The 12,260-nt window shown below is 39.5% G+C and overlaps 1 protein-coding gene across 4 annotated transcripts in view; it reads left to right on the forward strand.

Moving 5' to 3' along the window:
* Positions 1–11,437, forward strand: part of NSMAF (neutral sphingomyelinase activation associated factor) — a 40,388-nt gene extending 28,951 nt beyond the window's left edge. For all 4 annotated transcript variants that reach the window (XM_075416107.1, XM_075416105.1, XM_075416109.1 and 1 more), the window contains 11 exons: positions 212–375; positions 1,826–1,934; positions 3,183–3,241; positions 4,326–4,393; positions 6,052–6,119; positions 6,349–6,472; positions 7,214–7,297; positions 8,330–8,480; positions 8,860–8,962; positions 9,977–10,086; positions 11,071–11,437. In XM_075416107.1, coding sequence (XP_075272222.1) covers positions 212–375; positions 1,826–1,934; positions 3,183–3,241; positions 4,326–4,393; positions 6,052–6,119; positions 6,349–6,472; positions 7,214–7,297; positions 8,330–8,480; positions 8,860–8,962; positions 9,977–10,086; positions 11,071–11,165 — 1,135 coding nt within the window. In that variant the 3' untranslated portion in view covers positions 11,166–11,437. The remainder of the gene's footprint in view (positions 1–211; positions 376–1,825; positions 1,935–3,182; positions 3,242–4,325; positions 4,394–6,051; positions 6,120–6,348; positions 6,473–7,213; positions 7,298–8,329; positions 8,481–8,859; positions 8,963–9,976; positions 10,087–11,070) is intronic.
* Positions 11,438–12,260: the final 823 nt, after the last annotated feature.

A 12,260-nucleotide genomic window follows, 5' to 3' on the forward strand; every position in this document is an offset into this window, starting at 1 on the left:
GACGAACATACTGTCATCATACATAACCAGAATTATGAAGCTGCCATATTACTGTCCGTCACATCTGTGGTAAATCAATTCTGTAAGAATTTGTGATAGCCTGTAGTGCTGTAATAACTGCACATGCAGGGTCATGCTTTCAAGGTAGGGGAGGGAAAAAAAAAAACGTACTCACCTACTTGGCTTAACTAAATATCTTGTTTTTGTAAAGTATTATGGACCCCAATGAAAAAGTAGCTCTGCTGACACAAATCTTGGAGTTTGGACAGACACCCAAACAGTTGTTTACAATTCCTCATCCCCGAAGGATAATACCGAAGTGGAAAAGCTTGTCTCGAACATCCAGTCACAGTGTTTCTATAACTGAGGCCCCAGGTAAGCATATAACAGATAAACGGACGATGTAATGGATTTGTAATTTTGACAAGTTCTGTATCTTTCTCCCGCAGGATCTCATTATACAACTCTCTTGGCCGCTTTCCCTGTAAGCCAACTCAAAATAGATCCATGAACTAACTGTTAAAGAAAAACTGGCAAGACCAGTTTCAAATTCACAGGTGGTGTTCTGCACTTTTGCCTTCTGTTCCAGTGGTCTCCTCTGGGACTGTTCAACCTCTGCTTTTGAAGCTATGGGAAGGCTATCATTCCTGGCCTTTAATGACACTTCAAAATCAAGCGGATGTGACGGCAGCTTCAGTGACCATATCTGCAGGCATTCTAGATGATGTAAAGATTTGTTCAGTTTTTGAACAGGGCTGTCTTTGGGGTGATTGATTGATTTGGTCTAAATAAACCCTAAGAACTGAAGTATCCAAATTTTTCTCCTTTTCCATGACCATAATGAAAATCTGCAAAGAAATTACTTTGTTTTCCCTACATGCTACAGCAGGGACAATGTAGACACAATGTTGATTGAATAACTGTCTTCAAGAAAAGGATATGTAATGCCGTCGTAGGCTTCTGTTCAATGTGGAAAGTAGACAGCTTTTCTGACACGAAGATGCTATGGTCCTCGTCATATGTATAGTGGGCTACTATAAATTGGACTGAATCTTCAGGCCAGGTATTACATGGAAAGGTTTTTTCGGTTGTCTTCAATTCACTTACCTTTTAATGGCTTTCATTTTTAAGCAGAGAAGTGAAGATGAGTGCTACTTAGCATGGTATCCTGTAGCATTCAAATGGGAAGAGTGGCTTTGAAAGTTGTATATGATGATAATAATGTTCATGTGTGTTAGATATGGTGGTATGCTGTCAAAGTCATTAACTCATAGATCAACAGCTCCTGTTGGGTTTGGCCTTTTTGTAGTAATTGACATCTGATTGTCTCAGTTTTTGTTGTGATTTTATCACTTCATTTTTTGAAACAGTGCAGTGAAATGAAGTTATGACCTTCCTAACAGATTGCAGTAGAATAGTAAAAATCAAATGTTGTATTGTAGCAGTAGGTGGCTTCTCTGATACTCTTCCATTTGGAAAGCTGTAGACGTCTCCATGGAACACGAAAACATCTGTGCAGAAAAAATTTTTGTTTTGTTTTTTCCATTTTGGAAATGTATACTGTAAAGTCTTCAGTTTAAAAGCCCTGGTTTTGGGAGAAAAATCATATTTTTGACTGTGTAAGCTTATGCATTCAGGAAGAGATTTTTGAAAAAAGTTAGTGAACTTATCACGCTCTGCGTTAGCCAAAAATTTTTATGCCTGGAGCTCTGCAAGATTTCTGTACTTTCATATTTATGTTTGTGGCTTCAGCTACCTAGTTATTTGAAATCTATCTTTTTATTTTCAATTTGTGATGAAACTTTATTGTGTCATTTTATTGCAGTTTCTCCAAATGAAGAATCATTTGAAGATTTGACAGAAGAAAGTATAACACTTGCTTGGAACAATATTGCCAAACTAAAATTAGATGAGCAATACAAAATTCACAAAGAGTAGGTACTATTCTCTTCTTTTCACTGTTAAAATTGTTCCATTTAATTGGGGAGGTGGGAGTACCTGCATGCCAATCTAAATGATGGGTTAGGATTTAAGGTAAATACCTTTCTTTGTTAGACGGCTCATTGATTTGATTGCACAAGATGATTTTGCATATATGATGGGTTATCAGTCCAGAAAAGGTATTTGTCAGCTTGATTTTTTTCTTTTTTTCTCCTTATTCAGATCTAGAACCAAGTTTGTTATAATTTAAGTACCTGAAGCAGATACTGATTACCCTACTCTAAAACTGTGATAGCAGCAGCCAGGTAGACTTCCATTTATTCATTTATTTACAACACCAGGATCATCGAACTTCTTCGTCCCATTTGATTTGAAAGGTTAACCCGCTTAACTTTAACTACTGTACACCTCAAGCTGCTGCTGTATGAGCAGTTTGCAAAGTCTCCAGCTCCAGGTTTTCCTATTACCTATGTTTTAAAGAACAGCTTTTCCTTTGGCCCCATCCCTTGTCCTAGTGGCTGGGCGAGTAGGAGGATTTCTTACTACCTTGAGTGCAACTACTTTCTTGGTGACTGTAACCCAGTCTAGAAAAGAAAAATTCTCTTGTCCAGAAAACAAGGTCATATTTGTAGTGAGAAAGGACCTCTGTTACTAGATTATTAGGATTAGGGAAATCCTGATCCTGAAAACAGACTTGAATTTCAGCTTCTGAGTCCTTCCCCCCCCACCCCCTGAAGACTGCTGAGAAAAAAAAAATAGAAGTAGTTCTGCATAAAAGAATTTTTGCTGTGCAGAATGCTCTGTGCTTCCGAACAACTAACTCCCTGGCCCTGTATGTCTAAATTTTTAGACTATAGTGACTTTGCCAGTGTCAAATTTCAGGAGAAAAAACACGCAAGTTCTGATTCCTGATACTTGAGGTATTCGGTATCTGCTCATAGGCAGGTTCCTGACTCTTTGTAGCTAATCCCAGATTGGGAAGACTGAATGTGAAACTATTTATCCTCTCAGATGGGCATGTCCTTTCTGATGGGGATGAAGTTCTCGCAGAACAATATGGGGAACCTGTACTGGTATTTCACATACTATAATCAAGGTGTATTTTTTTTGCCTGCAGGCATATAACACCACTGTAGTACTTTTAATCTCCTTCAATGCCTTGGCTCTTACAGAGATAAAATTACAAATTTCAGCTGTATTCAATTTACAGTATGGTGGTTAAATTTCCTTGTATTAAACAGGGCAATTACTGGAATAGCAGTCACTCGCAATGGGTCTTCTGTTTTCACTACATCCCAGGGTAAGTATTATTGCCGAGGTATTTACTAGAACCAGGAGTGTAAATGCAGGTTAATGTTTTGTGAACAGAATAGCATGCAACTCTGAAACGTAGTTCACAGAATCACAGAATGTTCGGGGTTGGCAGGGACCTCTGTGGGTCATCTAGTCCAACACCCCTGCCGAAGCAGGGTCACCTACAGCAGGCTGCACAGGACCTTGTCCAGGCGGGTCTTGAGTATCTCCAGAGAAGGAGACTCCACAACCTCCCTGAGCAGCCTGTTCCAGTGCTCCGTCACCCTCAGAGGGAAGAAGTTCTTCCTCATGTTCAGATGAAACTTCCTGTGCTTCAGTTTGTGCCTGTTGCCCCTTGTCCTGTTGCTGGGCTCTGCTGAAAGGAGTCTGGCCCCATCCTCCTGACACCCACCCTTGAGATATTTGTAAACATTTATTAGGTCCCCTCGCAGCCTTCTCTTCTTCAGGCTGAACAAGCCTAAGATTGAATCCTGTTAATATCTTCACTGAGAGCAAAATGAAGACAACATTAAATGGGATATTTGTAGAATTGGTGAGTTTTGGGATTTTTTTTACAGTCAAGAAAGGAGCAGCCCTAATCTTGTGCGAAATGCAAGATTCTTGTTTTCACTTCATGCTCAATTCCTTCTTGCTGTTTGAGGGAATTTCAGTATTTACGTGCAAAGGCTACTTCTGTTTGGCTTTTGCTTTTTGCAAGTCACCTATTATAGAAATTCAGTTAAGTACGTATTTTCTGTAATTGAATAGCTTAAGTACATTATTTTTTTAAGTTTTAGAGCACTTTGACTCAAGGATTTAACCGTATCTAGGCTTGGGAAGGGGGTAATTTCTCCCTTGAGATACCAGAGTTCTCTTAGAGTTTGGGCGTGGGCGAGTCCATCTGTAACTGGTACAAAACAGGCTAGTTCCAGGTTTCAGTCACCTGCTTTAGAAAGAGTTTCTCAAAAACTATGAGAAATCTGTAGCTGCTTTTCATAGTAAGGTATCTGAATATGCAAATAGGAGCGAAATTACTAGCTTTTATAATATAAAACAGTCCTTTTATCTTATATTTTGTCCATTATCCCCAGATTCAACTTTGAAGATGTTTTCCAAAGAATCAAAAACAATCCAGAGAAGTGTATCCTTTTCAAACATGGTAAGCTGCTGTCAAAGTAAAAACAAGATCATTGGGAATCTTCTGAAAGCTACTCAGAGAAATGGCTCTTAGCATACATCAGTGTCTCTTTTCTTCCCCTGCCGACTCAATTGTATTGTGTGTGAATAATTTAGCGGAGTGAACTGAGACTCTGTCTGGCTTCCAGGGAGACAGAGCGCATTCTGCAGGCTTGGGAAGGGAGCATTAAATGGTTGCACTTTACTTCTGTGCTAGCTCTGTTCTGAGTTGCCCTGCTGCCCAGGGAAGGGTGTGCAGTAGATGACGATAGTCTGGCATGAGCAGAGGAGTCTTCCTGAACAACCTTGAACTGCCACAGGGACCAGAATCGCAAAGCTTAAATTCCACCCATGTGCTCACATCCAGCATTGCCTTACCGCTCCCAAGGGTTTGAAGGCTATGAGTCATCTGCCAGAGGAAAACCAACCACAGGGAGTAGAATCTGTGCTGGCTAAACTTGAGCCATCCTTCCTCAATGAGCAGTGATCTCCGCAACCTCTGACCAACAGTTTTCCCCTGCTTGTAAAACAGAACTTGGAAAGAGATTCTGTACTTGACTTTCTGTGCTTGAGCACCGTGACCAGACCTGGATCAGAGAGATTCACTCCCAATTGTCATGTTCAGGGTCCTTTATTAAGGCGAGACACTAGGATATGTCAGCCTTCTCTACCCTCATCTCTAGGGGGAACAAAAAAGGCAAACAAGTTGCCCAGACAGAAGCCATAGCATGCTCTAACAGGTCCCCAGATAAGTTGCAGGATCAAGACCCTGTGGCCTGCCATGGCACACATGAGCAGGTGAATATAGATGCAGCAATTCCTAATGCTGTAGCCAAGGAAACTTAGGAATGCCGCTTCTTGGCACTGTGAAAAGGGAGCTCTTTGACTCCTAGGCCAAAAGTCAATTTTGCGTGAGGAGGCTTTGTATACTCTTTTTTTTTTTTTTTTAATTATTACTCTCTCTGTAGTTCTAGTGCTGATCTGTTGCAGCAGTGCTAGAAGCAGTAGTCTGTTTTACGGTGTAGCAGCTTACTGGTTTTTAGAGCAGATCTAAAACATGACCTGTAATTGATACTAGTAGAAGCACTGGGTGGATTTTTTTTTTCCTTGCTGCTTCCAGTGATCATAATGTAACTGAGCAGCTGTCTGTGAAGAATGACTCTTGTTGAGAATAGCAGAAATTAGGTGGTTGCACTTCTTGTTTTAAAGAGCTGAGCTGAGAAGTAGCTGTCATGGAGAGCAAACATCAAAGGAAACCTTTGTTTTTAGTTTCTGTTAGCTGTTTGCATCTAGAATTGGCAGTAGCTTACAAGATGAAGAGCTGACCCAGTTTCTACTGAGTAAGGAATTACATACCACGTCGTTGAAATACCAGCGTTTTGAAAAAGGAGATTATCAGTTCTGCATGTGTTTCTGAACTTAAGTGCTACCTTTGTATTTACTAGGGATTAAGTATTCTTGCTGTTCGGTGTCCAACCTGTAAGGTTTTTCTTGGTGTTCATATAAAACTTGTGTGTCGTGTGTATAGAAAATTAAAACGCTTCTTGTTCTCCAAAAGCATGTGAATGTATTTCTATTTGATTTGGGGTAAGAAATTCAAAATACTTTTTCTTCTTTCTTTTTTTTTTTTTTTTCTGACAGGCTTTGTCATCTTGCCTAATCTTACCAGGAGATACCACTGTCATAAGTTCTTCATGGGACAATCATATGTGCGTATTTACTTCCTGTTGACTTTATTGCATTATATTGAGTGCCTTGGTCATTATGGTTTTAGATAATGATACAGAGACTTGTTGTTAAAACGCGTTGTCTATACTTCTACTTGTTTTTCAGTAGATTTCTGTTAGAAACTGTAGAAGCAAAGTTACTTTCGTCTATTTAGAAAAAAACATGGAAGTTTTCTGGAGACATAATGCTGTTATAACCTTTTCCTGTTAGATATTTTTATTCAATTGCATTTGGAAGACAGCAAGACATCTTAATGGGACATGATGATGCAGTCAGTAAGATCTGTTGGCGTGATGGGCGTTTATATTCTGCATCTTGGGATTCCACTGTGAAGGTTTGTATATGGGTTTGTTATACTCCAATAACTATTTATAGCTAGCACTTTTTAATATTTAGCTAGCCAAATGCTTGGGAGTGCATGTACCTGTTGTACTAGAATAATGAATTAGCTAGCATCACAGTAAGTTTTTCTAGAACATCTTCATTTCCCTTTTATCTCAGCCATGTTTCAAAGCTGAAGTGTTACTTCCAAGAAATTTCATTCATTCTAAGTTACTCTAAATGCAGGGGTTTTGGAGGCAAACTGTATTTGTTGGAATGTTTTATGACCTTGACTGGTGATTCTGTTTGCTGAGTGGAACAGGTGTCTAAAATGTTTAAGTTTTAATAGCTGAAGAGCATAAGCTACAAAACTAAGTGGTCCAGGAACCTGCTAATCTAAAGAGCATGTCTGTGGTTAGGTGGAAAACTAATTTGGAAGTTAGAGACAGGAAGAAATTTTCCAAAGCCTTCTGTGAATGGCTTTTTGGTAAGTGTCCGTTCAGTGCAGTGATACACCCATACTTAGGCAGGCTTCTGTAAACTATCTGGAATTGGCGTAGTGGTATTGAATACGTAGCTCTGCTTAGGGTAAATGAGTGCAGGAGCCATTTGTTGTTGCTGTGTTCTGCCACGTAGGCAGGGCTCACAGTTAGCACAAGGAGCCCTGCTTGTAAGGCGAGAATTCAGTACTGAAGAAACTCATGCAGAATTGTACTAATGCTTCCTTGAGCAAACATAAATATCTGTTTTGTAGGTGTGGCACTGTGTTCCTGGAGAGACCTTGAGCAATAAGAAACACCACTTTGAACTGCTTGCAGAGTTAGAACACGATGTTAGCGTAAGTATGTGGATAGAGATACAGTATCCCAGAATATGAAGATAAATTGCTCATTAAAATCAAAGACAAGATCTAGTGGTAAAGCACAAAGATTGGATTAGGGGGCTGAGGGGGTGTGTTGTTCTGGGAAGTGTGTGTTTAGGGTTTTCTTTGTATCATTGATTTTTTTTGTTTGAGATGCATCCTGTGCCAGTGTTCCCTGTGTTCCCGGTTGAAAGGTTCGCTCATGGGGACTGAAGCAACAGTATTAACAAAGGTTTCTTAATTTGCCTTGCTCAGTCCGTATGCACGCAGTTCCAGGGCGGGCAGGGTTTTTTTTGGTAGTTCCTTTGTTTTTGAAAACAGAGTAATGTTTTTCAAGTGTTTTTATTGTTACATCTTCTTCGTAATATATCTTTTTCCAAAGGCAAGCCAATGAAATAGTATTTGTCTAAGTTGTTTACCACGCTATAAAATATATTACTGAATTTCACTGTAAATATGTACACATTGCGTACACTAAATCATAAATGTGTAACTGTACACCCTTATTTATAGCCTCCAATGTCACTCCAGCAGGATATTTACAATTACTGTGTTTTAAACCTTCTTAGTAGTTAGTTTTTTAACAGGTCACAACATAGACATTTACTGAAACAGTTCTGATAACATTTAAAAACTGTACCCAAGAGAATTAGAAACAACCAATGACTAGGAAGCTCTTTACCCTTCCTTAAGCGTGGAAATTCCTCTTTTAAAGTCTTGCATGTAAGTGGAGAGTATGGGTACTAAAAGTAGTCTGAAATGTCAGTTTGCATTTCTGATTCTGCAAAGAGAAAGCATTTTAAAATATCATCAAAGGGACCTGTCTTTTTATAGGCAGGATTTTTAGTAATTGTACTGAATTAGGGACATTGCAGAATTAAATGTAAAAGCTTTTTGTAAATAAAATGTCATCTTACGGATAATGGGCTTGCTTTGTGTATGTTTAAAACCTGTCTCAAGATAGCTCACATGAAAGTCCAGGTAAATCATGGGATGTTTAACTTCTAGGTAAATACAATCGACCTTAATGCTGCAAATACTATACTAGCATCTGGAACCAAAGAGGGTACTATTAGTGTTTGGGATGTTGCTACAGCAACAGTGTTGCACCAGTTGCCATGCCATTCTGGGACTGTGTTCGATGCTGCTTTTAGTCCTGGTACGTTGGATTTCAGTTTCTTAATATGCACTGTTGGGAGTTTCAAATCTTATTGGGAATCTTATTCCCCATTTCATGTCCTATACCCTTGTGATTGGGATTACAACTTTGATGGTGAGATGTTTTGGGTTGACACACATCTCCGTTACAAGGAATTTATTAATTGTACACAAGGCCACACAAGTGGTCGAGACTCTAAAGCAATTTTGTTTATCATTGCTTGCTTGGAGACTTAATTTACAGCACGTTATCTATAAATCAGTGGGTCAGGCAACGTCACATCCAACGTGCTGTCTCGCAGACTGCTGCGGTAACTAGAACTGAATGTCTGAACATGCTTTTTTGTTGTTTCTTTTGTTTGCTTTTTTCTTTCTTACAGACAGCAGACATCTACTCAGCACAGGAGAGGACTGTTGTTTTAAAGTAATAGATGTACAGACTGGAATGCTTATATCTTCTGTAACCGCTGACGAGCCACAGAGGTAATTCTGAGAACACACAGTTCGTGAAGCTGTGTGGCCAACTGGAAATGCTTGATGGTCGGTGATAGCAGAATGGAAAGGGCAGTAATACTGGCAACTTTGTTTTATTGAATTCCTTTCTGAAGTGCAAAGGCTGACATTCTGGCATGTTGTGTGCATCATACTGGGACAAAACCAAACAAGTGTCTAAGTAACTGACTCGCATTTTTTCAACAACTTTAACTTCCATAAAAGATGATGAGAGCTGTAGCTAAGCAGCTCTTCCAGCAGCTACTGAAATTTTTACCAAGTAGACAATTCTCTTACTTGAATCATCTCTGATCTGACAGTAATATTGGGGGATTTTGGGGTGTCTGTGGTGTGGGGTTTTTGTTTTTGTTTTTCTTTCAATGCTTCCTTTTTGATAATCTGAGAAAAGATTGGCTATTATAATTAAGGAGCGATCACTTTTTTTCACCAACCCAAAATGCATACAGTTCTATGTGGTTTGTCAGGTAAACAGATGGAATGCTTACTCAGTTACTGGAGTAAAAATATAGCAGCTGTACATGGAATACACTTGTAGACTTTGTGTGTGTATATACATAAATATATACATATATGCATGTGTACATATATGTTTTTTTTCTTCCTTTATTTGCCTGAAAGTTCTCTTTGCACTTGAAGGGATTGTTTCAGGAACATGAAGTGGTGGAAGTGAAAGCGGTGGTTCATGAGGGCACCTGGGTACTGTATGCATGTACAGCTGACTGGGTCCTTCTCTGTTACGGGAAGACGTTTCATCCTTCTGCCAGGGGGAGGGTCTGGTGGGGTCCAGGGTAGTCAGAGAAGCAAGTTTGGGTCATGATCCCTGTCAAATAATTTGAGAAGAACCTTTCCAGAGAGACTGTGTTAAATGGTAGTGTTTTCTTCAGTTTTGTACCTCCATTTCAAGTTCTTCTTGGTTTAATCAGTTTGGAAATGTTCAGCTCTATACAAAAGCTTGAAGTGAACTGATTCCAGACTTCCTTGCAGGTGTTTCAAATGGGATGGAAATACCATCTTATCGGGAAGTCAGTCTGGTGAATTGCTCATTTGGGACCTTCTTGGAGGAAAAGTTATTGAAAGAATCAAAGGACATACAGGTATGCCTGAACTATCCCTGTTCTCAAATTGAATGGAAGATTCCTATTTTCTGGTTCTGTTAGTATTGAAAAGTTTGAGAGTCATCTGCTCTGTCAGTGCACTGTTCCTGATGTCTTACCTGGAGCACTAGAACTAAAAGCAGATCCACATGAGCCTCCTAGGAAAATTAGTAACAATGGAGGAATAGTGCTGTTTACAAGACTGACCAAAGGTAGATGACTTGGGGCTCTTTTGATTCACACAACATGATAAAAGTCAACATTTTTCTACCTCATAGCCCTAATAAAGTGCAGTGTAGCCTGCACTGTACACTTTATCAAAGTCTGTCCAGACTGTAAGTCTAACAACAAGTTAAGTTCACTAGAGAAATTGTTTTGGATGGGGATTTATAGGCTTCTTAAATGTATCTGTACAGTCTTCAGTACATTAGCAGCCAGGATCTGTGAAGGAGAAAAACCATTTCAGTTTTATCCAGTTTGTTTTTTAAGGCTGCCTTCCAGAACAGTTATTTCAAACTTCCCTGCTACAAGCTTGTACTGTAGAACTTGACCTGTACAGAGAACATTCTGTAGCTAGGGGAATCTTTAGAAGTGGGCTTCTAGGCGTATGCTAGAAGATGTGAATACACTTCTAGTAGGAGAAGTCCATATGGCAGACTGAAAAATCTCACTTTCTAGAGAACCTTCCTCCCCTTGGCCCCATGTATCTGTCTGACAGTGTGCCATCTGCATTGTGCGCTGCAGCTGACGCTGTCCCGCTAGTACCCGAACCCAGCTGCGGCAACGTAGCAGGAGATCACTACTGTGAGTAAGAGCAGCCACCTTGAGGCCTACTAAAGTTGTTCTTAGCAGATGTGGTATCAATGTAATCCAAACTGATGATCAGACAGATCCTAAACTCCCTTAAAAAAGATGTGTTCCCTTATCTCGAGTAGCACTTTTATTTGCATTTGGATTTACTTGTTTGGGTTTTTTTTCCCCCAGGTGCTGTAATGTCCATGTGGATGAATGAACAGTGCACCAGTGTTATTACAGGAGGGGAAGACAAACAAATCATGTTCTGGAAACTGCAATACTAAGTGCCTTTCCCTCCAGATATTTAAATGAACTCTTATTTTAAACCAAACCTTTTAAAGGAACTTAACTGTGTGCAATGATGGCTGCTGAAGTTTGACCAGACAGGAAGATTTGTTCAACCACAACTTTCTATGTTATGGTGACTTCGCTGAGAGCTCTTAACTTCCATGGCGTGTGCATTTGTTTTTCATGGACTATTGTACTGAAAATGCTTGTCTAAAATGATATCTGAGATAAAATTAAAGACCTATTTTTCTGTAATTAGAGCTCTTAACTTGCAGTCATTGTTTGATTTACATAGAATGCATCATACCTTGCTGTTTGCACGGGTTTCAAAGAAGCATTGTTAACTTAAGAAGTCTTTAAGGATGCTTGCAATGTAGTGCCATCTCTCATGCCATAATGTCTGTACCTCTTGTGTAGTCAACCTTTTTTTCTAGTGAAGACACATACAGTGGTAAATACTACTTGTAACACTCTTTTGAGCTGTGGTCAGTCTAGTCTTCTGGCTATTGGCAAAAGCATAGAGAATAATAAGAACATATTTTATATTGCTTCTTTCTGTTGAAAACCAGCACTTTTTTACTGGCCTGAAAGGAAACCCATCATAAAAGTGATCCATTAACAGAACAGTTACACATACACGTCAACATGTAAATCTTCCCCTAATAATGTACCTGAAGTTAGGCTTATGCTCTACTACTACTGCCTTTCATCACTTCTGTTACTGTCCTCTGAACCTTCAGCATCGTCATGTTTTGTTTGGTGTTCTCAACTTCTTGCAACTCAAATCATCTTTGAGATGGAATTTAAATATAGCATTTAAACAGAGCTCTAGCTCCTGGGTTTATCTAATCCCTTGTTGTCTTAACCCAGTAACAAAGCAGTGTTGCACTAGGCTTACTTTCTCTGTAGGACTTCAGGATATAATTCCTGCAAGGAGCTGTTCTGAAGTCAAAGACTTGAACTAGTCTTTACATGGCTTATTACAGCAACAAGCAGCTGCAGTTGTCATGTTGCCCTGACATGACCTAAGATCAGTACTTATTTCTCTGGTGGCATTCTCTGCTGCTACAGGAGGTTTTTATTAGTTCTTT

The sequence above is a fragment of the Opisthocomus hoazin genome, chromosome 3 (assembly GCF_030867145.1).
Source record: "Opisthocomus hoazin isolate bOpiHoa1 chromosome 3, bOpiHoa1.hap1, whole genome shotgun sequence".
In the NCBI taxonomy this organism is placed as follows: Eukaryota; Metazoa; Chordata; class Aves; order Opisthocomiformes; family Opisthocomidae; genus Opisthocomus; species Opisthocomus hoazin.